The sequence below is a fragment of the Glycine max genome, chromosome 13 (assembly GCF_000004515.6).
Source record: "Glycine max cultivar Williams 82 chromosome 13, Glycine_max_v4.0, whole genome shotgun sequence".
Taxonomy (NCBI): Eukaryota; Viridiplantae; Streptophyta; class Magnoliopsida; order Fabales; family Fabaceae; genus Glycine; species Glycine max.
In genome coordinates, this window is record NC_038249.2 from 28,159,067 (window position 1) to 28,186,313 (window position 27,247).

Here is a 27,247-nt window from a genome sequence, read left to right on the forward strand (position 1 = left end):
TTGCTTTCTTCTGCATTTTGAATCTATCATTTAGGAGGGGGTTAAAAGTTTGTTAGTGGGAATTGTAAGACTTAATTCACCCTCGTGTCTTAAGTTATTGAGGCCACTTGTCCAACAAGTGGTATCAGAGCAGGTTTCTTATCTAAAGTTTAAAAACTTCAAGAATAAATATGGTTTCATCTAACTTTCCATTTCGAGAGAAATTCTATTAATAGGCCTTTTGTTTTCAATGGCGAGGGTTATCACTATTGAAAAACTCGAATGCAGATTTTTATAGAAGCAATAGATTTAAATATATGGGAAGTCATTGAAATTGGTCCCTTCATTCCTAAAATGGTAGTGGGAAATGCAACTATAAAAAAAAGTAGAGGAGAATAAGATGATGATTTCAGATTTTGTGAAGAGATTCGATAAGTTTCTGAGAAACAAAAGAAATAAAAGGAAATCCAATGAAGAAATCAAAGGAAATTCAATAGTTATGTTCTTCCCTCAAGCCACGCGTACGATTTCTTTTCATATTATTTATTTACAAAAATAAATTAAGACAAACAAAGCAATGGGACCATGGTGATATTTACATATCATAGAGCTGTGATGGAGCCTGTGATCTGCCAAACAATATGGTTTTGGGACTGATTTAGTAGCTTGGTAAATTACAAAGTTGTTTTTGTTGTTTTTAAATTAGTGCAGCTTGCTTGTATTTTTGTATAGGCTTCATTTGGGCACCAATCTTTGTACTGGAATAGCAATTTTCAATAACTTATTTTGGAGGATAGAAAGTTTTACAAAATTAAAATTATTTGAATCTTATCTAGAATCCAACCACGATACAGGACAGATGGAATGAATTACTCATCTTATAAATTGAAAATGAAATATTGAAATTGGGATAAATGATGTGGCAACTCAAAATTAATATAAGGATTGATAGTTTATAGTAGATGATGTGATTCAAAAAAAAAAAAGATTGCCTTAGGTAGCAAACGAAGACAAATGGGAGATGATACAATGTGCATGGAAGGGCTTATATACTTCATAAAAAGTAGATGAATGAGACCTTATTGAAATGATGATTATCAACACACAAAAAGTAAATATTACATATGATGATGATGACGATGATCTTAATTAAGAAAGGAGTTTAGATGCAACGCCGATCCTTGCAAGTGGAACACAGACAAGACTATGTGCCCTTGGAACAGTGAGGCCGGCTCTCTCTTCCATGCTAACTTTGGCGTCACCACCCTTCAATATCTGTCCTTGTGGACCCAGCACTTGCAAGTCGAAGCACTGAATAAGAGATGCAAGAAGTGTTGCCATTCCCGAAGTAGCCAGATTGACTCCAGGGCACATTCTCCTCCCAGACCCAAATGGGAGAAGTTGAAAATGTTGTCCCCTAAGATCAAGAGGCCCTGCTTCCCCTTCAGCCCCTGTCTCTAGGAACCTCTCAGGACGGAACTCCGATGGTCTGTCCCAGTATTTGGGGTCTCTTCCTACTTGCCATACATTGAAGAGAATCAATGCTCCCTCTGGGATCACATATCCATTAATCTCACACTCTTCTGTGCACTTTCTTTTGACCACTGGGAGTGGCGGGTGCATGCGGAATGTCTCCTTCACGATTGCTCTAATGTAAGGAAGGTTTTGAGTGTCAACTTCGTCCACAAGTCTGTCCTTTCCCACAACACTGTAGACCTCCTCACGAGCCTTTTCCAACACCTTAGGATTGTTGATGAGTTCTGCCAATGCCCACTCTGTTGCCACCGCTGTGGAGTCTGTTCCTGCCGAGAAAAAGTCCTGCACATACACAATATCGATTAAGAATGCGTACCGTTAATTAATTGCCACCACATGAATATATAAATGTCAATTCTCGATCTCTTGTTAACAAAATACTGCATATTTCGATCAATGAATGAAGCAGGAAACTCACGACAACAAGACCCTTGATGTGGTCCTTGGTGATTTTGATCTCCATGGTCTCATCCTCAGCGAATTCAAGCAAAGTGTCAAGGAAAACCCCGCTGACCTCACCCTCAACAACCTCTCCGTTCTTTCTCCTCCTCACGATCTCACGGCGCTTCTTGATGACCCTTTCAACGACAGGGTCGAACTTGTTCAAGATGTCGTCGATCCTCTTCTCATACTTTCCAACCTTGAGATGCTTCAATGGCCAGATGAAGTCAGTGAGGCTGTATTCGCCAAAGATCTTAAGAACCTCGCGAGCGATGTCTCTGATCTCCTCAGCCTCGCCGAGCATCATCATGGAGATGGTGCTGTTGGTCCATTTCAGAAGCTCCTCGGTCAAGTCAAGGGGCTTCTGTGCCTCTGCGCCTTGGGCCATAACCCTAAGGAACTTGCGGATCTGTTGGGTCCTCAAAGGCCTCAACTTGTTTACAGTGGTGGCGTTGAGAAGGTCGTTCATGATGAGCTTCCTCACGAACTTCCAGTAAGGTCCGAAGGGAACCATGGCCACTGAGCTATCATAGGTGAGGCGTCTTATGGCTGAGGTTTGGAACCTTGTGTTGAAGGAAGTTGCCTCGTGCGTTTGGAGGAAGAGCTTGAACAATTCTGGTGTGGAGGCAACAACGGTTGGCATGGAGCCAAAGTAGAGAGAGAATAAGGGACCATGTTTTTTGGAGAGGTCGATGAGTGCGTAGTGGAGAAGTTTGTCTTTTAAGAGATGAAGGTGTCCTATGAAGGGAAGACGAGGCTTTGGGCTTGGTGGGTTTGGGAGATGGCGAAGTGCTTTTGATTTTGCAGTGGGTGTGGGACGCAAGTGCAGAAACAGAGCCAAAACCAATAAACCAAGTGCAAGTTCAAGCAACATCGTGTTCTCGTCCTTGGTTTGTTTGATCTTTGCTTTTGTGAGGCTAATTTTCCAAGCTCTTGGCCTGAGGAAACAACCTTCTAAGATTCCAATTTATAAGCATCTACTCCACCATACTCTACTTATGGGGAATTTTGTTGTTGTATTCAATTCAATTCTTGTGGGCCTACCACCCTTTTTATCATGTTAAAATTGTTATTCTTCCTATTAAAGAGGACATTAAGGAACAAGAAAATATATTAAGAGTGACAAATGAATCAAGAATTAAATGCAGATGTTTCCATATTTTACTTAACAAAATGGTCCAAAACTCAAAAAGTACTGTAGTTGTTTGTTTTTTCAGTCAAAAAAATAAATAAAAGATTTTAAGATGGCGATTGTTTTCAACTTGTCTTCTTCACCTACTAGGTACACTTCTTTGGTACATGTACTATACTCTGGTCTAAGATCGGCTGCGCCTTTTCTTTTTTTCGATTTTCAATTTGGAATGCTACTCGTTCGTGACCCAGCCTCGGTCAAATAAATGAAATGTTGTCGTGTCTTGATCGCTGCCATCATATTTTTTTTTATTATTATGATTTAGTATCATCATAATTAGAATTTTCATCAAATATTTTTGTAAGTTTTAATTCTTTAGATTCATTATGAGATTGGTTTTTCATCAGAATTTAATCCTACTTAAAATTATGGTTTTAGAAATTTCATCAAATATTTTTATTCTTTAAATTTACTATGAGATTATTCGGCCAACTATATTCGAAAATATAATGAATCACGAAAAATCTATGTATCATCTATTACGTTTCTTTTATTTGCAATTGAGCTCAATAGGCGGGCGCCTCAGTCAAAGAAATGTGTTGACAACTAGCATGTCATAATATGATTGACACCTAATTTTATCTCTTAACAGGTAGTTAAGAATTTAATTTTATCTTGTAAAAAATGATTTAGGTTTTCAATATATTTTAGGTCTAAATTTAATTAAATTTAGACTTGCATCAGCAAAAAAATTAGAGTCAAATATATTTTAGGTTTTCAATAAAAAAAATTGTAATTGGTGACTGATATATTACAAATTTTGTTTTGGTTCTCTTTGCCTGTTAAAATAATGACGTTAATGTCAGTATAAAAGTTTAAAACGCGCTTTGTAGCGGGTAAAAAATTATTAGTATTAATTAAAAAAATAAATTATAATTTCCGACGGTCTTTAAAAATTAATTAAAAAACATATATTTGGGTTTTGTCTTTTCCTTCGATTGTCACTGCATCTGGGCAACTTCTTACTAGTACCACCTTTAACAAACGCTGCTATTGGCATTTTTTGAAAATAAAGGCATTGATATCCACCTACTCTCAACTCAAGCATTACTTGGCCAGTTATTACACTTTTTTTATTATTCGGTCATTATACATTTAAATTTGACAACTTTCACATTCAGAAGTTAAAATTATTTTAGTGGGGTTGGTTCGAAATTCAAACACCTGACAATAATTGGTGTGAATTGGGGAATTTTATTTTGAGAATTGCAAATGTTCCCTTTGTACAAAAATAATGTGTAAGTGGTTTAATTCATGTAAAATATTTTATATAGATGTATTTAATGAAATTAATTTAACTTATTACCGCATTATATTAATATAATTCGATAAAAAAAATTAAATCTTATTTAACATCTATGTAAAATTATTTAATTGATTATATATGTATATATATGGATAAACTTTTTTGATTATAAGATGAATTTCTTTAAAAAAAATATCTCTTTTATCTAAATGATGATACCTCATTTAATAAATTCTTTTAACATCTTTTTATTTATTAATGTAAATAATAATACAATATAATGCTATTTCAATTTTTTATATAATATAAACTTTTAAGTGATTGTGAGGATTATAAACAAGGATGAATTTATCGTTAATCAATAAAGACTTTCATACAGTGATGGAATTATTACAAATATTAATAATTTTTTATATATATTTTTAGTTTATTTCATTGAATAATTTCTTAAAAAAATAGTAGGAGAATTTAGAATATCCAAATGATAACCCAAAATAAGAAAGTAGACAGCACCAAGCGAAGTAGATGGGAGAAAGCCCCGACCTACCCTCCATCTTATATTAATAATTTCCTAACATTGTCAAGATATGAGTTCCGGAACCGGCTGCTCTGCGAAATGATAATGACAAATTCTTTTTCTATACTTTTCTATATAGAATGTTAAAAACCTCGGTTGACTAAACTGCTGTGTTCAACTTTGAACGTCCACGTGCTCCTTCTAAGAGTAGTGGCATTACTACTACTTATTAAAAATAGAATAATAATCCTGTAAAGAATCTTTATTTCAAAATAATATTTACCCTATGAAATTATTAAATATTTAGGGGTGTATTGGATTAAGATTTCAAAGAATTTTAAAAGACTTTTTTATGATTAAAAAGTCTTGTGATATTCAATCAAGACTTTTATAAAATATAAACAAATCTTGTGGTATTCAATTAAGACAATAAAGATTTTTTTTTCAGGGCAACAAAATCTGTTGGTATTCAATTGAGATTTCTTACCACTTTTAAAATGTCTTTGGTATTCAAAAGTAAATAGATTTTGATGGATTCTTTTGTGGAATGGATTTTGAGAGACTTTTTAGTTAGAAATACACATAAAATACTCCTCCAACAATCTCACCCAAACCCTTGAGACTTTTCATAATCTTCCAAAGATTTTTCTTCTCCTGCCGAACAAGACACAAACCACTACCAGGTTCATTCTCTTACAACTTTTCAATCAATTTTACCTATTTTTTTAATGGCAATCGATAGTCAATATTGTTCATACTATATGTATATTACGCAAATCAAAAGAAAAGGGTGCTGTATATGCTTCAAGATTTCGTATTCATATTGTTTTCAACGTCCAGGCAATGAATATGCATCAAAAGAATGGCAATTGATATGCATCAAGATTTCATATTGCTTTTTTTTTAGTACTGTATATGCAAATCAAAATAAAAAACTCTTTTTTTTTTTTCTGTTTCTTCAACTTGTTTTTTTACAACGTCCATTATTATTATTATTATTTTCTTGTGTTATTATTAAAATGTTAATTATTAATGTGTTATTATTATTTTTTTGACAGCGTGTTATTATTATTATTATTGTGTTAATAATTTTTTAATTGTTATTGTGTTATTATTATTGTTATTTTGTTAATAGTTTTTTTTTAAATGATTTATGATATATGAGTATTATTTTTATGGAAAATGCTAACATGTGCCCTTAAGACACTTGTTAGTGTATTATGTATAGAAATTTTGTATTGAAAGTTGTGCAATTTACTTTTTAAAAGTCAAAAATTGTTGTTTTTAAGACATAGTTACTATTGGAAGTATCCTTAACATGTGCCCTAAGTGCGCATGTTAGCATGACCCTTATTTTATTATTAGGTAGTTTTTTATTGGTTTTTCTATTGAATTGTATATTATTCGGGATATAGTCACTATACTTTTGACAATTAGGAAACAATAACTATTTTTGTCAAATAACTAGTTTCTTATATATATGGAAAGATTACTTAAAGGTGAGCTAAGTTCATAATCTTTTAAATATATTAATAGTTATAAATTTAGTAAATTATAATATTTGTAGTATATTAACAATGATTTTTTTTTTTTAGTCCCACCCAAGTCACAGCAAACTTCGAGGAAAAAGTATGGTTGATTATGAGTATTGAAGATCGTTGTTGGGGGTGGAGTTTCTAGCGGGAATAATTCTATATCAGTTGATCCAGATGATACTGATGCAACAACTTTGAGCCAGAAAATAGAACTGTTGGGATAGAAGAATTTTCATATGATCCTAATAGTGATACATTCATAACACCAAATAACTATGAACCAGCATATCAGCCTCCATCACCAAACCAACCAAGTCCACATCCCACCCCCTTTAGATTCAGAGGTTCCCATAGAAAAACAAAACTGTCACAAGCGAAGGAGATCCGAGTATGGAGGGAGTTCAAGCGCTGTTGGGATCAACAATCAAGGCAACGTTCTGGAAAATCTTTCTGTTGGCATTGGGACTATTGCTGTGAATTTTGAAAAAATATCCAACATGATGGAGAAAAGAGAAAAAGATAGAGATAGAGATAGAGAGCTCGAGGGTATTATTTGGGATGTTATAAAAGAAATTCCAAATTTGGATGACATAACGCGTTTCAAGACAGCTTAATTGTTAAATACTAAAGCAAAAAAGGATTTTTTCTTGAAGATGTCACCGGAAGAACGCTCATCTTGGATAAACTTTAAGTTAGGGAATAATTAATATTTTGATCATCTATTATTAACATATTATTTAAACATCGTGAGTTTGTTGAACTATATCTTTTGGTCTCTATTTTGGTTGAAGTATTTGGTTTGTTTTTTGGTCGAACTATTATGGTTGTATTTTGGTTGAAATATTTGGTTTGTTTTTTGGTCGAACATATGTGATGGCAATTTATGCTTTAATAGATATATTAAATCGGTTTTTGAATATGATGCGTGTGAACATATTGAACGTCCATTAACTCGACGACAAATTACTAGTCGGGGATATGACTATATACACAAAGCATTAAACGATGATCCTGCAATCTTTCGACAAGTATATAGGATGTATCCTGATGTATTTCGAAAGTTGTGCACGATTATAAGAGAAAAAACACCTTTGGAGGATACAAGATTTATTTGTGTTGAAGAAATGCTTGCATCATTCCTACAGATTGTCAGCCAGAACACTCGATATTGTGTAATCCGCAATACATTTGGCCGATCACAATTTGCTACAAGTGAAAATTTTCACAAGATTTTGAAAGCTCTGAACTCATTAGCACCTGATTTAATGTTAGACCAGGCTCAACTGTGCCTGCAAAAATAAGGGAAAGCACAAGGTTTTATCCTTATTTTAAGGTATGTGATCATTATCTAATTATAACAAAATTATAATTATAATTGTGATTATTATAATAATATTTATGATTATTGATACACACACTTTAGGATTGCATTGGAGCTATTGATGGTACGCATATTCCCGCATCAGTAAAAGGACGAGATGTAAGCAGTTATCGTGATCGTCATGGAAATATATCACAAATGTATTAGCTGCTTGTAACTTTGATTTGGAATTCATGTACGTTCTTAGCGGTGGGAGGGTTCAGCACATGATTCCAAGGTGTTAAGTGATGCTTTGGCAAGGAAGAATGGACTTAAAGTGCCCCAAGGTAAGTATTATCTGGTGGATTGTGGATTTCCTAATCGACGCAAATTTTTAGCCCATATCGAGGTGTACGATATCATCTACAGATTTTGCAGGTCACGGTAATGACCCTGAAAATGAAAAGGAATTATTTAATCTTCGGCATGCATCCTTAAGGAATGTGATTGAGAGGATATTTGGTATTTTTAAATCGCGGTTCACAATTTTTAAGTCAGCACCTCCATTTCTATTTAAAACACAAGCAGAGCTTGTGTTGGCATGTGCAGCACTTCATAATTTTCTTCGCAAAGAATGTCGTTCTGATGAATTTCCAGTGGAACCTACTGACGAGTCTTCATCTTCATCTTCAGTGTTACCAAATTACGAAGACAATGATCATGAACCCATTGTTCAAACACAAGAGCAGGAACGAGAAGATGCTAATATATGGAGGACTAATATAGGTTCAGATATGTGGAGAAATGCTAATAATTTAGGCGAGCATGAAGTGAGAATCACTTTGTTATTATTTTTTTAGACAATAATGACTTTGTTATTAAAAGGTTTAAAATTTCTATCGTTTTTATTTTCTTTATTCAAACATTATAATTTATTTATCATCTTTTTCATTCACTTTTGTAACTTCCGTTATTTTTTTGTTTAAAATGTATTAATCTTTCAAAATCTTAAAAATCCATAAAGTACTTTGAAATCTTAAAAATCTGTGTTAGAAATCCATTAAAATCTTGGGTTAAGAATCTTGATTGTAAAAAGTCTTTTAAAAAAAATCTTTTAAAATCCCACAAAATCAATACAATCCCACATAATCTTTAAAATCTTCAAGATTGTTTTTGTCAAAATATTCTCTCAAAATCCCAATCCAATACAGTATGTTTTTAGATTATGTTTTATTTTTTATCATCTATGTAACCAAAAAACATTTGTTGTTATCTAAAATAATACTGCAATATAATATACTTATACATGGATGTCATTACTCAAAAAAAAAAAATCTTAAAGATCTGCACATCCAACAAATGACCGTAAACACACGCCGTTTGAAGTTTGATTCAAACATTATATATATATATTTTATAACCGTGACAGTGAGGTTTGAGTTTAGGGCTTTATATAAAATATTCATACTTCAATTTTGTGAGTTGATTAAAAACATAATATCATTCAAAAATTAAACGTATAACTTTTTAAATATTCATATGTACTCGAGATTAAGTGTGTTCGGATGAATGTTTATAAATTATTTTTAAATTAAGTTGATTCCGTAAAATTTAAAATTGATTGTAGTTACAATAATTTTGTAATAAAGTGATATGTGTTTAGATTGTAATAAAATTTAGTATAAGATTTTTTATTCAATGCAACAATGAACTTCAACTCTAAATTAATTTTAAACTCACGATCATTTTCGTACCGTGGGTCTAAGTATTAAAACATTTATTTTAAATCTCATTAACTAATATTTTAAGATATCCAAGTACAAAAAAAATGATTGTGAGTTTAAAAAACAAGTATGATTCCCACCATTGACCAAAGATTCAATGACATCAGCATTCAAGCTAATATTGAGTAAAATATATGCCTTTGAAATGAAAAATATATAACTTTAATTTTTCATAAAATGAAAATTTTATCAATTTAATCAATAAATCAAAAGTTCTCATAAAATCAATATATTTATAAAAAAAATATTTTTTTTAATCTTATTCTTTAAGTATTTTTAAATTAAATAAATCTATATTTTATAATTAAGTAAATTTAAGTCTTAAATATGTTTTAAGGCATATATGATAGATGAACAAATTTTTTACAAGATCTCATAATTTTTTTTATTAAATCTTTAATATATTAAAACTTTTATTTTGGATTCTTACTGTCATTAAAATGCATTATATTTTTTTCAGTCTAAAAACCGTCAGAAACGTTACATATTTTTCTTTTAAAATTATTTTTTCATAACCAAACCTTTTTTGGTTTTTTGCTCAACCCTAAATACATAAAAGAAACGCTAAATCTGGCCTTGTTAGAGGATCGCGCAAAGGTGCGTTTGGAACAAGAGCCATGTGAGTGAAGGAGATTCTGATTCAGGTATAACCCGCAGTGTTGCCGACGAAGAAGGTGGTGAGTAGAGAGGAGATAGTTGTTGATGCTTAAATTGATTCTTGTAAATTGACACTTTAATTGATTTTGCATTGAAATTGAAATTCAAACTCCAGTGACAATAGGAAGAGGAAAAACCCAAATCTTTTTTTTAATTACTTTTTTTAAATTGTCAGAAATTATAGTTTATTTTTTAATTAATATATACTAGTAATTTTTTGACCCACTAAAAAGCACATTTTAAAATTTTATATTGACAAGAATGTCATTATTTAACAGATAAAAAGAACCAAAGCAAAATTTGTAATATATCAATCATCAATTACAATTTTTTTTTATCGAAAATTTAAAATATATTTAAGTCTAATTTTTTTTCTGATGTAAGTCTAAATTTAATCATAGTATAAATTATCATTTTATACTTAAAATGTTCACAAATGAAGTTAAATTACTTTTTAAAACTTTTTTTCCTGCCTAAAAGATATTAACCAGACATCAAAATAATTTCTTCACCCAAAAAGAAAAAGAAAATTTAAAGTTTGCTTTCTACCTCCATTATGTTTTGTAGAGACATCTCGTTCCTTCTAGAAATCCCCCCTGTTTTCTGGCATTTGTCACATCGACGCACATAATCTTGAGCGTCTTTGAAGATTGAGGGTCAAAAGAACCCTGCTTGTAGCACCTTTGTTGCCATCCTATCTCCGCTGTGGTGACGCCATATGGGGAACTACGACAGTGCCAAAGGATGCTCTGTGCTTCCTCCATCATAACACACCTCCTCAACAAATTGTTTGCTCCTAGCTGAACAGATGTGGATCATCCCACACATAGAAGCGGACATCATGTAGAAATTTCTTCGCTGACTCCTGTTAAGCTCTTCGGGGATGATTCCTGTGGCTTTATAGTTAGCCACATCGACAACCAAGGTCTTACGGTGGCTTGTAAGAGGAACTCATCAGGAAATTCTCCCCTTACCTCTGGTTCTTCTTTGGTCACTTCTTCATTCTTCAACCGGGAGAGGTGATCAGTTACCACATTCTCGGATCCTTTTTTGTCCTTGATGACTATATCAAATTCTTGTATGAGCAAGACCTATCTAATTAGCCTTGGTTTTGAATCTGATTTGGTGAGAAGGTGCTTGATGGCAGCATGATCAGTGAAAATCACCACCTTTGACCCGACCAAGCATGGTCTAAATTTTTCTAAGGCATAGACAATGGCTAGCATCTCTTTCTCCGTAGTGGCATAATTCATCTGTGCTTCATTGAGAACTTTGCTAGCGTAGTAAATGGAATGAAATGTCTTGTCTTGCCTTTGTCCTAGGACTGCGCCACTGCATAATCACTAGCATTGCACATTAATTCAAACTCTTTACTCCAGTCAGGTGCGATCATCACTGGGCGATTGTGAGCTTGCTTTTCAGGGTTTGGAAGGCCGTTGAACACTATTCATCAAATTTAAACACAATGACTTTATTTATACTTAGATTGATGCAAACCCAAATTAAAGGCAATAGATAAGGAATTTAAAATAAAAGGTAAAGAAAGATAGGAGATGAGATGAGATAAAGATTAAAAAAAGATAAAAGATTTAAAGATAAAAATAGAAGATAGAAAAGATAAAAGATTTAAATTAAAGGATGATAAAGACAAAAAAATAGAAGATAAGAAAAATAAAAGATTAAGATGAAGATAAAAAAGATAAATTCAAAATGTGATAATGTTGAGACCTAATATATTTATTACAAATCCTTTTTTTACTCTATCTCTAATAATTTAATATAAAATAATTTTATTGATTAATATTCATATAATAATAGTGTTGATTTATTTTACATAAATAACATAATAAACATATTAAAATAAATTTTATTAAATATATTTACTGGAAATTAAAATATTTAATGTTTTTTTATAATATGTTATAAAATATGAAGAAAGAAATTTCAAAAACTTGAGCGAAAATTAGTGTAATTAATTCAAATAATCATTTATTGGTTGAACTAATAATTTAAAAAGTGAATTTATAACATTGATCGAAATAAAAGATCACTTGATTTTTTTTTGAATAAATATACAGGAAATATTTGAGCCTTTGAGGAATCAGTGTACATTTAGCAACATTCTTTCATATTTTGATGATTAGAACTTCAAATTTAAGAATAATTATGTTAGAATATTAAGTTTGTAATGTTGTTTAGTTATATAAAACTTATGTTAATTTGAATAACTCGATTTTGTTTTGTTGTTTTCAATATTATATTTGCATGATTTAAGAGTAAATTTTTAATTTATTTGTAATAATTTTTTTTGTAAATATTTTTATTGATGTATTGTCATGGTACATAAGTAAAATGTGAGTAGTGTGTTTGTGAGTACAAGTATATAAGTATCCAACGGATACGAAGATGAATATTAAAGTTGTGATACGAGCAAGTAAAAGGTTGGGGTATGAGTATTTTTTTAAAACACGAATATGAGAACGAGTATTATGAAATCCTACCAAGACCTTATCCAAGATCTTATCCATTATCATTTGTAGGTGTGGATATGAGTATATAGAATATAGGTACCCAAAGGATGTGAGAATGAGAATTAAAGTTGTTATATGTGTGGGTATAAGGATGGAGATGAGTATTTTTATTTAAATACAGATATATAAGAATGAGCATTATAATATGCTACCTGTTATCATTGCTAGTGTATGTAACATTAAAACATTTGGGTTAGGTTTTATAGTTTTTTTGTTCCTTTAGTTTGAATTGTGCAAGGTTTTAATTTCTGAAGTTCTTTTTGAGCTAGTTATGTCCTTTTTCTTTGAAAATCAATTAAACAAACATGAGTGATAATTTATCGATTTATGAAATAACTTTAATCATTTAAATGGAAAAAATAGTAATTAATATTTCAATAAATTTTGAAGCGTTTATAGGATCTAAAGTAAGATCTTTAATTAGAAAGCAAACTTTAAATTTTCTTTTTCCTTATGGGTGAAGAAATTATTTTGATGTCTAGTTAATATCTTTTGGGTAGGAAAAAAAGTTTTAAAAAGTAATTTAACTTCATTTGTGAACATTTTAAGTATAAAATGATAATTTATACTGATTAAATTTAGACTTACATCAGGAAAAAATAAATTAGACTTAAATATATTTTAGATTTTTGATAAAAAAAATTGTAATTGATGATTGATATATTAAAAATTTTTCTTTGGTTCTTTTTATCTGTTAAATAATGACGTTCTTGTCACTATAAAAGTTTAAAATGTGTTTTGTAGTGGGTCCAAAAATTACTAGCATATATTAATTAAAAAAATATGTTGAAGATCCTACAAAACCACCTAAAGTATGTGTTCTTGCAGGAGAACGAGATTAAGCCTGTGCTGATCAACAGTGAGCTAACAACAAAGGAAGAAAACATGTTGGTGGAGGTCCTTAGGAGACATAGGGAGGCAATAGGGTGACACATATCAGATCTAAAAGGAATTAGCCTTGCCCACTGTATGCACAAGATAATGATGGAAGAAGACTATAGACCAGTTAGACAGCCCCAGAGATGGCTCAACGCATCAATGAAGGAAGAGGTGTAGAAAAAGGTGCGTAAGCTTCTAAAGACTGGGCTTATCTACCCCATTTTTGACAGTGCTTGGGTAAGCCCAGTTCAGGTGGTACCAAGGAAAGGGGGCATGACAGTCGTTTGGAATGAAAAGAATGACCTAACCCCAACAAGGACTATCACTGGCTAGAGAATATGCATCGACTACCGTAAGCTCAACGAAACCACAAGGAAAGACCATTTTCCTTTGCCCTTCATGAACCAGATGTTGGAGAGGCTTGCAGGACATGCTTATTACTGCTTCTTGGATGGATACTCTGGATACAATCAGATTGCAGTGGACCCCAAGGATCAGGAGAAGATAGCTTTCACATGCCCTTTTGGTGTCTTTGCCTACAGACGGATGCCATTTGGGTTATGTAATGCACCTGCCACATTTCAGAGGTGCATGTTGGCCATTTTTGCAGATATGGTGGAGAAAAGTATTGAGGTATTCATGGATGACTTCTCGATATTTGGGCCCTTTTTTGAATGTTTCTTGAAGAACTTGGAGATGGTGCTGCAGAGATGCGTGGAAACAAACCTAGTTCTGAATTGGGAGAAGTGCCACTTCATGGTTCGAGAAGGCATAGTCTTGGGCCACAAAATTTTGGCTCGAGGGATTGAGGTAGATCAGGCGAAGATTGATGTCATTGAGAAGTTTCCACCACCATCCAGTGTCAAAGGCATCAGGATTTTTCTAGGACATGCAGGGTTCTACAGGAGATTCATAAAAGACTTCTCTAAAATTGCTAGAGCGTTAAGTAATCTGCTAAACAAAGTTCTTGTGTTTAAATTTGATGAATAGTGTTCAACGGACCTTTTATTTTAAATTCCTTATCTATTGCCTTTAATTTGGGTTTGCATCAATCTAAGTATAAATAAAGTCATTGTGTTTAAATTTGATGAATAGTGTTCAACGGCCTTCCAAACCCTGAAAAGCAAGCTCACAATCGCCCCAGTGATGATCGCACCTGACTGGAGTAAAGAGTTTGAATTAATGTGCAATGCTAGTGATTATGCAGTGGGCGCAGTCCTAGGACAAAGGCAAGACAAGACATTTCATTCCATTTACTACGCTAGCAAAGTTCTCAATGAAGCACAGATGAATTATGCCACTACGGAGAAAGAGATGCTAGCCATTGTCTATGCCTTAGAAAAATTTAGACCATGCTTGGTCGGGTCAAAGGTGGTGATTTTCACTGATCATGCTGCCATCAAGCACCTTCTCACCAAATCAGATTCAAAACCAAGGCTAATTAGATAGGTCTTGCTCATACAAGAATTTGATATAGTCATCAAGGACAAAAAAGGATCCGAGAATGTGGTAACTGATCACCTCTCCCGGTTGAAGAATGAAGAAGTGACCAAAGAAGAACCAGAGGTAAGGGGAGAATTTCCTGATGAGTTCCTCTTACAAGCCACCGTAAGACCTTGGTTTGTCGATGTGGCTAACTATAAAGCCACAGGAATCATCCCCGAAGAGCTTAACAGGAGTCAGCGGAAGAAATTTCTACATGATGTCCGCTTCTATGTGTGGGATGATCCACATCTGTTCAAGCTAGGAGCAAACAATTTGTTGAGGAGGTGTGTTATGATGGAGGAAGCACAGAGCATCCTTTGGCACTGTCGTAGTTCCCCATATGGCGGTCACCACAGCGGAGATAGGATGGCAACAAAGGTGCTACAAGCAGGGTTCTTTTGACCCTCAATCTTCAAAGACGCTCAAGATTATGTGCGTCGATGTGACAAATGCCAGAAAACAGGGGGGATTTCTAGAAGGAACGAGATGTCTCTACAAAACATAATGGAGGTAGAAAGCAAACTTTAAATTTTCTTTTTCTTTTTGGGTGAAGAAATTATTTTGATGTCTGGTTAATATCTTTTAGGCAGGAAAAAAAGTTTTAAAAAGTAATTTAACTTCATTTGTGAACATTTTAAGTATAAAATGATAATTTATACTATGATTAAATTTAGACTTACATCAGAAAAAAAATTAGACTTAAATATATTTTAAATTTTCGATAAAAAAAAATTGTAATTGATGATTGATATATTACAAATTTTGCTTTGGTTCTTTTTATCTGTTAAATAATGACATTCTTGTCAATATAAAATTTTAAAATGTGCTTTTTAGTGGGTCAAAAAATTACTAGTATATATTAATTAAAAAATAAACTATAATTTCTGACAATTTAAAAAAAGTAATTAAAAAAAAAGATTTGGGTTTTTCCTCTTCCTATTGTCACTGGAGTTTGAATTTCAATTTCAATGCAAAATCAATTAAAGTGTCAATTTACAAGAATCAATTTAAGCATCAACAACTATCTCCTCTCTACTCACCACCTTCTTCGTCGGCAACACTGCGGGTTATACCTGAATCAGAATCTCCTTCACTCACATGGCTCTTGTTCCAAACGCACCTTTGCGCGATCCTCTAACAAGGCCAGATTTAGCGTTTCTTTTATGTATTTAGGGTTGAGCAAAAAACCAAAAAAGGTTTGGTTATGAAAAAATAATTTTAAAAGAAAAATATGTAACGTTTCTGACGGTTTTTAGACTGAAAAAAATATAATGCATTTTAATGACAGTAAGAATCCAAAATAAAAGTTTTAATATATTAAAGATTTAATAAAAAAAATTATGAGATCTTGTAAAAAATTTGTTCATCTATCATATATGCCTTAAAACATATTTAAGACTTAAATTTACTTAATTATAAAATATAGATTTATTTAATTTAAAAATACTTAAAGAATAAGATTAAAAAAAATATTTTTTTTATAAATATATTGATTTTATGAGAACTTTTGATTTATTGATTAAATTGATAAAATTTTCATTTTATGAAAAAATTAAAGTTATATATTTTTCATTTCAAAGGCATATATTTTACTCAATATTAGCTTGAATGCTGATGTCATTGAATCTTTGGTCAATGGTGGGGAATCATACTTGTTTTTTAAACTCACAATCATTTTTTTTGTACTTGGATATCTTAAAATATTAGTTAATGAGATTTAAAATAAATGTTTTAATACTTAGACCCACGGTACGAAAATGATCGTGAGTTTAAAATTAATTTAGAGTTGAAGTTCATTGTTGCATTGAATAAAAAATCTTATACTAAATTTTATTACAATCTAAACACATATCACTTTATTACAAAATTATTTGTAACTACAATCAATTTTAAATTTTACGGAATCAACTTAATTTAAAAATAATTTATAAACATTCATCCGAACACACTTAATCTCGAGTACATATGAATATTTAAAAAGTTATACGTTTAATTTTTGAATGATATTATGTTTTTAATCAACTCACAAAATTGAAGTATGAATATTTTATATAAAGCCCTAAACTCAAACCTCACTGTCACGGTTATAAAATATATATATATAATGTTTGAATCAAACTTCAAACGGCGTGTGTTTACGGTCATTTGTTGGATGTGCAGATCTTTTAAGATTTTTTTTTTTTGAGTAATGACATCCATGTATAAGTATTATATTATATTGCAGTATTATTTTAGATAACAACAAATGTTTTTTGGTTACATAGATGATAAAAAATAAAACACATAATCTAAAAACATACTGTATTGGATTGGGATTTTGAGAGAATATTTTGACAAAAACAATCTTGAAGATTTTAAAAGATTATGTGGGATTGTATTGATTTTGTGAGATTTTAAAAGATTTTTTTTAAAAGACTTTTTACAATCAAGATTCTTAACCCAAGATTTTAATGGATTTCTAACACAGATTTTTAAGATTTCAAAGTACTTTATGGATTTTTAAGATTTTGAAAGATTAATACATTTTAAACAAAAAAATAACGGAAGTTACAAAAGTGAATGAAAAAGATGATAAATAAATTATAATGTTTGAATAAAGAAAATAAAAACGATAGAAATTTTAAACCTTTTAATAACAAAGTCATTATTGTCTAAAAAAATAATAACAAAGTGATTCTCACTTCATGCTCGCCTAAATTATTAGCATTTCTCCACATATCTGAACCTATATTAGTCCTCCATATATTAGCATCTTCTCGTTCCTGCTCTTGTGTTTGAACAATGGGTTCATGATCATTGTCTTCGTAATTTGGTAACACTGAAGATGAAGATGAAGACTCGTCAGTAGGTTCCACTGGAAATTCATCAGAACGACATTCTTTGCGAAGAAAATTATGAAGTGCTGCACATGCCAACACAAGCTCTGCTTGTGTTTTAAATAGAAATGGAGGTGCTGACTTAAAAATTGTGAACCGCGATTTAAAAATACCAAATATCCTCTCAATCACATTCCTTAAGGATGCATGCCGAAGATTAAATAATTCCTTTTCATTTTCAGGGTCATTACCGTGACCTGCAAAATCTTGTAGATGATATCGTACACCTCGATATGGGGCTAAAAATTTGCGTCGATTAGGAAATCCACAATCCACCAGATAATACTTACCTTGGGGCACTTTAAGTCCATTCTTCCTTGCCAAAGCATCACTTAACACCTTGGAATCATGTGCTGAACCCTCCCACCCGCTAAGAACGTACATGAATTCCAAATCAAAGTTACAAGCAGCTAATACATTTTGTGATATATTTCCATGACGATCACGATAACTGCTTACATCTCGTCCTTTTACTGATGCGGGAATATGCGTACCATCAATAGCTCCAATGCAATCCTAAAGTGTGTGTATCAATAATCATAAATATTATTATAATAATCACAATTATAATTATAATTTTGTTATAATTAGATAATGATCACATACCTTAAAATAAGGATAAAACCTTGTGCTTTCCCTTATTTTTGCAGGCACAGTTGAGCCTGGTCTAACCATTAAATCAGGTGCTAATGAGTTCAGAGCTTTCAAAATCTTGTGAAAATTTTCACTTGTAGCAAATTGTGATCGGCCAAATGTATTGCGGATTACACAATATCGAGTGTTCTGGCTGACAATCTGTAGGAATGATGCAAGCATTTCTTCAACACAAATAAATCTTGTATCCTCCAAAGGTGTTTTTTCTCTTATAATCGTGCACAACTTTCGAAATACATCAGGATACATCCTATATACTTGTCGAAAGATTGCAGGATCATCGTTTAATGCTTTGTGTATATAGTCATATCCCCGACTAGTAATTTGTCGTCGAGTTAATGGACGTTCAATATGTTCACCACGCATCATATTCAAAAACCGATTTAATATATCTATTAAAGCATAAATTGCCATCACATATGTTCGACCAAAAAACAAACCAAATATTTCAACCAAAATACAACCATAATAGTTCGACCAAAAAACAAACCAAATACTTCAACCAAAATAGAGACCCAAAAGATATAGTTCAACAAACTCACGATGTTTAAAATAATATGTTAATAATAGATGATCAAAATATTAATTATTCCCTAACTTAAAGTTTATCCAAGATGAGCGTTCTTCCGGTGACATCTTCAAGAAAAAATCCTTTTTTGCTTTAGTATTTAACAATTAAGCTGTCTTGAAACGCGTTATGTCATCCAAATTTGGAATTTCTTTTATAACATCCCAAATAATACCCTCGAGCTCTCTATCTCTATCTCTATCTTTTTCTCTTTTCTCCATCATGTTGGATATTTTTTCAAAATTCACAGCAATAGTCCCAATGCCAACAGAAAGATTTTCCAGAACGTTGCCTTGATTGTTGATCCCAACAGCGCTTGAACTCCCTCCATACTCGGATCTCCTTCGCTTGTGACAGTTTTGTTTTTCTATGGGAACCTCTGAATCTAAAGGGGGGTGGGATGGTGGACTTGGTTGGTTTGGTGATGGAGGCTGATATGCTGGTTCATAGTTATTTGGTGTTATGAATGTATCACTATTAGGATCATATGAAAATTCTTCTATCCCAACAGTTCTATTTTCTGGCTCAAAAGTTGTTGCATCAGTATCATCTGGATCAACTGATATAGAATTATTCCCGCTAGAAACTCCACCCCCAACAACGATCTTCAAATACTCATAATCAACCATACTTTTTCCTCGAAGTTTGCTGTGACTTGGGTGGGACTAAAAAAAAAAAAATCATTGTTAATATACTACAAATATTATAATTTACTAAATTTATAACTATTAATATATTTAAAAGATTATGAACTTAGCTCACCTTTAAGTAATCTTTCCATATATATAAGAAACTAGTTATTTGACAAAAATAGTTATTGTTTCCTAATTGTCAAAAGTATAGTGACTATATCCCGAATAATATACAATTCAATAGAAAAACCAATAAAAAACTACCTAATAATAAAATAAGGGTCATGCTAACATGCGCACTTAGGGCACATGTTAAGGATACTTCCAATAGTAACTATGTCTTAAAAACAACAATTTTTGACTTTTAAAAAAGTAAATTGCACAACTTTCAATACAAAATTTCTATACATAATACACTAACAAGTGTCTTAAGGGCACATGTTAGCATTTTCCATAAAAATAATACTCATATATCATAAAATCATTTAAAAAAAAACTATTAACAAAATAACAATAATAATAACACAATAACAATTAAAAAATTATTAACACAATAATAATAATAATAACACGCTGTCAAAAAAATAATAATAACACATTAATAATTAACATTTTAATAATAACACAAGAAAATAATAATAATAATAATGGACGTTGTAAAAAAACAAGTTGAAGAAACAGAAAAAAAAAAAAGAGTTTTTTATTTTGATTTGCATATACAGTACTAAAAAAAAAGCAATATGAAATCTTGATGCATATCAATTGCCATTCTTTTGATGCATATTCATTGCCTGGACGTTGAAAACAATATGAATACGAAATCTTGAAGCATATACAGCACCCTTTTCTTTTGATTTGCGTAATATACATATAGTATGAACAATATTGACTATCGATTGCCATTAAAAAAATAGGTAAAATTGATTGAAAAGTTGTAAGAGAATGAACCTGGTAGTGGTTTGTGTCTTGTTCGGCAGGAGAAGAAAAAATCTTTGGAAGATTATGAAAAGTCTCAAGGGTTTGGGTGAGATTGTTGGAGGAGTATTTTATGTGTATTTCTAACTAAAAAGTCTCTCAAAATCCATTCCACAAAAGAATCCATCAAAATCTATTTACTTTTGAATACCAAAAGACATTTTAAAAGTGGTAAGAAATCTCAATTGAATACCAACAGATTTTGTTGCCCTGAAAAAAAAATCTTTATTGTCTTAATTGAATACCACAAGATTTGTTTATATTTTATAAAAGTCTTGATTGAATATCACAAGACTTTTTAATCATAAAAAAAGTCTTTTAAAATTCTTTGAAATCTTAATCCAATACACCCCCTAAATATTTAATAATTTCATAGGGTAAATATTATTTTGAAATAAAGATTCTTTACAGGATTATTATTCTATTTTTAATAAGTAGTAGTAATGCCACTACTCTTAGAAGGAGCACGTGGACGTTCAAAGTTGAACACAGCAGTTTAGTCAACCGAGGTTTTTAACATTCTATATAGAAAAGTATAGAAAAAGAATTTGTCATTATCATTTCGCAGAGCAGCCGGTTCCGGAACTCATATCTTGACAATGTTAGGAAATTATTAATATAAGATGGAGGGTAGGTCGGGGGCTTTCTCCCATCTACTTCGCTTGGTGCTGTCTACTTTCTTATTTTGGGTTATCATTTGGATATTCTAAATTCTCCTACTATTTTTTTAAGAAATTATTCAATGAAATAAACTAAAAATATATATAAAAAATTATTAATATTTGTAATAATTCCATCACTGTATGAAAGTCTTTATTGATTAACGATAAATTCATCCTTGTTTATAATCCTCACAATCACTTAAAAGTTTATATTATATAAAAAATTGAAATAGCATTATATTGTATTATTATTTACATTAATAAATAAAAAGATGTTAAAAGAATTTATTAAATGAGGTATCATCATTTAGATAAAAGAGATATTTTTTTTAAAGAAATTCATCTTATAATCAAAAAAGTTTATCCATATATATACATATATAATCAATTAAATAATTTTACATAGATGTTAAATAAGATTTAATTTTTTTTATCGAATTATATTAATATAATGCGGTAATAAGTTAAATTAATTTCATTAAATACATCTATATAAAAATATTTTACATGAATTAAACCACTTACACATTATTTTTGTACAAAGGGGAACATTTGCAATTCTCAAAATAAAATTCCCCAATTCACACCAATTATTGTCAGGTGTTTGAATTTCGAACCAACCCCACTAAAATAATTTTAACTTCTGAATGTGAAAGTTGTCAAATTTAAATGTATAATGACCGAATAATAAAAAAAGTGTAATAACTGGCCAAGTAATGCTTGAGTTGAGAGTAGGTGGATATCAATGCCTTTATTTTCAAAAAATGCCAATAGCAGCGTTTGTTAAAGGTGGTACTAGTAAGAAGTTGCCCAGATGCAGTGACAATCGAAGGAAAAGACAAAACCCAAATATATGTTTTTTAATTAATTTTTAAAGACCGTCGGAAATTATAATTTATTTTTTTAATTAATACTAATAATTTTTTACCCGCTACAAAGCGCGTTTTAAACTTTTATACTGACATTAACGTCATTATTTTAACAGGCAAAGAGAACCAAAACAAAATTTGTAATATATCAGTCACCAATTACAATTTTTTTTATTGAAAACCTAAAATATATTTGACTCTAATTTTTTTGCTGATGCAAGTCTAAATTTAATTAAATTTAGACCTAAAATATATTGAAAACCTAAATCATTTTTTACAAGATAAAATTAAATTCTTAACTACCTGTTAAGAGATAAAATTAGGTGTCAATCATATTATGACATGCTAGTTGTCAACACATTTCTTTGACTGAGGCGCCCGCCTATTGAGCTCAATTGCAAATAAAAGAAACGTAATAGATGATACATAGATTTTTCGTGATTCATTATATTTTCGAATATAGTTGGCCGAATAATCTCATAGTAAATTTAAAGAATAAAAATATTTGATGAAATTTCTAAAACCATAATTTTAAGTAGGATTAAATTCTGATGAAAAACCAATCTCATAATGAATCTAAAGAATTAAAACTTACAAAAATATTTGATGAAAATTCTAATTATGATGATACTAAATCATAATAATAAAAAAAAATATGATGGCAGCGATCAAGACACGACAACATTTCATTTATTTGACCGAGGCTGGGTCACGAACGAGTAGCATTCCAAATTGAAAATCGAAAAAAAGAAAAGGCGCAGCCGATCTTAGACCAGAGTATAGTACATGTACCAAAGAAGTGTACCTAGTAGGTGAAGAAGACAAGTTGAAAACAATCGCCATCTTAAAATCTTTTATTTATTTTTTTGACTGAAAAAACAAACAACTACAGTACTTTTTGAGTTTTGGACCATTTTGTTAAGTAAAATATGGAAACATCTGCATTTAATTCTTGATTCATTTGTCACTCTTAATATATTTTCTTGTTCCTTAATGTCCTCTTTAATAGGAAGAATAACAATTTTAACATGATAAAAAGGGTGGTAGGCCCACAAGAATTGAATTGAATACAACAACAAAATTCCCCATAAGTAGAGTATGGTGGAGTAGATGCTTATAAATTGGAATCTTAGAAGGTTGTTTCCTCAGGCCAAGAGCTTGGAAAATTAGCCTCACAAAAGCAAAGATCAAACAAACCAAGGACGAGAACACGATGTTGCTTGAACTTGCACTTGGTTTATTGGTTTTGGCTCTGTTTCTGCACTTGCGTCCCACACCCACTGCAAAATCAAAAGCACTTCGCCATCTCCCAAACCCACCAAGCCCAAAGCCTCGTCTTCCCTTCATAGGACACCTTCATCTCTTAAAAGACAAACTTCTCCACTACGCACTCATCGACCTCTCCAAAAAACATGGTCCCTTATTCTCTCTCTACTTTGGCTCCATGCCAACCGTTGTTGCCTCCACACCAGAATTGTTCAAGCTCTTCCTCCAAACGCACGAGGCAACTTCCTTCAACACAAGGTTCCAAACCTCAGCCATAAGACGCCTCACCTATGATAGCTCAGTGGCCATGGTTCCCTTCGGACCTTACTGGAAGTTCGTGAGGAAGCTCATCATGAACGACCTTCTCAACGCCACCACTGTAAACAAGTTGAGGCCTTTGAGGACCCAACAGATCCGCAAGTTCCTTAGGGTTATGGCCCAAGGCGCAGAGGCACAGAAGCCCCTTGACTTGACCGAGGAGCTTCTGAAATGGACCAACAGCACCATCTCCATGATGATGCTCGGCGAGGCTGAGGAGATCAGAGACATCGCTCGCGAGGTTCTTAAGATCTTTGGCGAATACAGCCTCACTGACTTCATCTGGCCATTGAAGCATCTCAAGGTTGGAAAGTATGAGAAGAGGATCGACGACATCTTGAACAAGTTCGACCCTGTCGTTGAAAGGGTCATCAAGAAGCGCCGTGAGATCGTGAGGAGGAGAAAGAACGGAGAGGTTGTTGAGGGTGAGGTCAGCGGGGTTTTCCTTGACACTTTGCTTGAATTCGCTGAGGATGAGACCATGGAGATCAAAATCACCAAGGACCACATCAAGGGTCTTGTTGTCGTGAGTTTCCTGCTTCATTCATTGATCGAAATATGCAGTATTTTGTTAACAAGAGATCGAGAATTGACATTTATATATTCATGTGGTGGCAATTAATTAACGGTACGCATTCTTAATCGATATTGTGTATGTGCAGGACTTTTTCTCGGCAGGAACAGACTCCACAGCGGTGGCAACAGAGTGGGCATTGGCAGAACTCATCAACAATCCTAAGGTGTTGGAAAAGGCTCGTGAGGAGGTCTACAGTGTTGTGGGAAAGGACAGACTTGTGGACGAAGTTGACACTCAAAACCTTCCTTACATTAGAGCAATCGTGAAGGAGACATTCCGCATGCACCCGCCACTCCCAGTGGTCAAAAGAAAGTGCACAGAAGAGTGTGAGATTAATGGATATGTGATCCCAGAGGGAGCATTGATTCTCTTCAATGTATGGCAAGTAGGAAGAGACCCCAAATACTGGGACAGACCATCGGAGTTCCGTCCTGAGAGGTTCCTAGAGACAGGGGCTGAAGGGGAAGCAGGGCCTCTTGATCTTAGGGGACAACATTTTCAACTTCTCCCATTTGGGTCTGGGAGGAGAATGTGCCCTGGAGTCAATCTGGCTACTTCGGGAATGGCAACACTTCTTGCATCTCTTATTCAGTGCTTCGACTTGCAAGTGCTGGGTCCACAAGGACAGATATTGAAGGGTGGTGACGCCAAAGTTAGCATGGAAGAGAGAGCCGGCCTCACTGTTCCAAGGGCACATAGTCTTGTCTGTGTTCCACTTGCAAGGATCGGCGTTGCATCTAAACTCCTTTCTTAATTAAGATCATCGTCATCATCATCATATGTAATATTTACTTTTTGTGTGTTGATAATCATCATTTCAATAAGGTCTCATTCATCTACTTTTTATGAAGTATATAAGCCCTTCCATGCACATTGTATCATCTCCCATTTGTCTTCGTTTGCTACCTAAGGCAATCTTTTTTTTTTTTTGAATCACATCATCTACTATAAACTATCAATCCTTATATTAATTTTGAGTTGCCACATCATTTATCCCAATTTCAATATTTCATTTTCAATTTATAAGATGAGTAATTCATTCCATCTGTCCTGTATCGTGGTTGGATTCTAGATAAGATTCAAATAATTTTAATTTTGTAAAACTTTCTATCCTCCAAAATAAGTTATTGAAAATTGCTATTCCAGTACAAAGATTGGTGCCCAAATGAAGCCTATACAAAAATACAAGCAAGCTGCACTAATTTAAAAACAACAAAAACAACTTTGTAATTTACCAAGCTACTAAATCAGTCCCAAAACCATATTGTTTGGCAGATCACAGGCTCCATCACAGCTCTATGATATGTAAATATCACCATGGTCCCATTGCTTTGTTTGTCTTAATTTATTTTTGTAAATAAATAATATGAAAAGAAATCGTACGCGTGGCTTGAGGGAAGAACATAACTATTGAATTTCCTTTGATTTCTTCATTGGATTTCCTTTTATTTCTTTTGTTTCTCAGAAACTTATCGAATCTCTTCACAAAATCTGAAATCATCATCTTATTCTCCTCTACTTTTTTTTATAGTTGCATTTCCCACTACCATTTTAGGAATGAAGGGACCAATTTCAATGACTTCCCATATATTTAAATCTATTGCTTCTATAAAAATCTGCATTCGAGTTTTTCAATAGTGATAACCCTCGCCATTGAAAACAAAAGGCCTATTAATAGAATTTCTCTCGAAATGGAAAGTTAGATGAAACCATATTTATTCTTGAAGTTTTTAAACTTTAGATAAGAAACCTGCTCTGATACCACTTGTTGGACAAGTGGCCTCAATAACTTAAGACACGAGGGTGAATTAAGTCTTACAATTCCCACTAACAAACTTTTAACCCCCTCCTAAATGATAGATTCAAAATGCAGAAGAAAGCAATCAATTTAATAATGTTCTTTAAACATGCAAGACAAAATTGATTGCAATAACATAAATGACATAAGGGAAGAGAGAATTGCAAACTTTATTTATACTGGTTCCTCGGCCACTTCCCGTGCCTACGTCCAGTCCAGTTCACAAGCAACCCACTTGAAATTTTCCACTATCTTTTAAAAATTCTTTTTACAACTTCTGAACACCCAAGGAATCCCTTTCCCTTCTGTTCAGGAAACTCACAATTCAAGAGACAACCAGTCTCTTGATTACAATTGACTTTCTGAGAAGAACATAAAGATTTCTCTCCTTTAGGGTGGATAATACAATATGAAGTTTCTAGATGAACTCTCAATAGGTTTGCAAGTGTTTGTCCAAAAGTTGTTTAGAAGCATTTGACAATGAAGTTCTCTTGGAATATCTCTCTTGCTTTTTGAAATCAGACACACATATATATAGGCCCTTCGTGCCTTTTCAAAATGGTTTGAAGAGATCTGTCTTTTCAAAAAACTTTTTTCTTAAATTATTCACTGGTAATCGATCACAGGTTTCTGGTGATCAATTACACAGTTATATTTTGAAAGGTCATGACTTTTTAATGTGTTTTATGAAGTGTCGTTGCTGGTAATTGATTACAAACATCTGGTAATCGATTACATGATTAAAAATTTAAATTCAAAACCCTTTTTAAAAGTTGTTTTTCATAATTGTCGTCTGGTAATCGATTACCAGGCAGGGCTTGATCTTCTTGAAGCAATGCTTTGTTTGTTGAAACAACCTTGTATTAATCTTGAAACAATGTTTGTCCTTTGAAGCAACCTTGCTTGATTCTTCTTTGGCATCATCAAAATCATGTATTCATACATTTACAAAAATCTTTAATTTGATTTA

General features: G+C 32.2%; 3 protein-coding genes across 3 annotated transcripts; 1 reads left to right on the plus strand and 2 right to left on the minus strand.

Annotated features, from left to right (window-relative positions):
- Nucleotides 1-1,043: 1,043 nt before the first annotated feature.
- LOC121173309 (2-hydroxyisoflavanone synthase-like) lies at nucleotides 1,044-3,091 on the minus strand. The gene is made up of 2 exons (XM_041008183.1): nucleotides 1,934-3,091; nucleotides 1,044-1,797 (listed from the first exon to the last, which is right to left on the minus strand). Exons 1-2 carry the CDS (start codon nucleotides 2,828-2,830, stop codon nucleotides 1,129-1,131), a joined length of 1,566 nt encoding a protein of 521 aa, XP_040864117.1. The 5' UTR covers nucleotides 2,831-3,091; the 3' UTR covers nucleotides 1,044-1,128.
- A 14,642-nt stretch (nucleotides 3,092-17,733) lies between these two features.
- Nucleotides 17,734-19,809, minus strand: LOC100780130 (uncharacterized). Its single transcript, XM_006595308.3, has 3 exons — nucleotides 19,429-19,809; nucleotides 18,565-18,753; nucleotides 17,734-18,474 (listed from the first exon to the last, which is right to left on the minus strand). The coding sequence occupies exons 1-3, from the start codon at nucleotides 19,807-19,809 to the stop codon at nucleotides 17,734-17,736; spliced, it is 1,311 nt and encodes a 436-aa protein (XP_006595371.3).
- A 3,580-nt stretch (nucleotides 19,810-23,389) lies between these two features.
- On the plus strand, nucleotides 23,390-25,468 carry IFS2 (2-hydroxyisoflavanone synthase). Its single transcript, NM_001251586.2, has 2 exons — nucleotides 23,390-24,428; nucleotides 24,565-25,468. The coding sequence occupies exons 1-2, from the start codon at nucleotides 23,532-23,534 to the stop codon at nucleotides 25,231-25,233; spliced, it is 1,566 nt and encodes a 521-aa protein (NP_001238515.2). The 5' UTR covers nucleotides 23,390-23,531; the 3' UTR covers nucleotides 25,234-25,468.
- The last annotated feature ends 1,779 nt before the right edge of the window (nucleotides 25,469-27,247 follow it).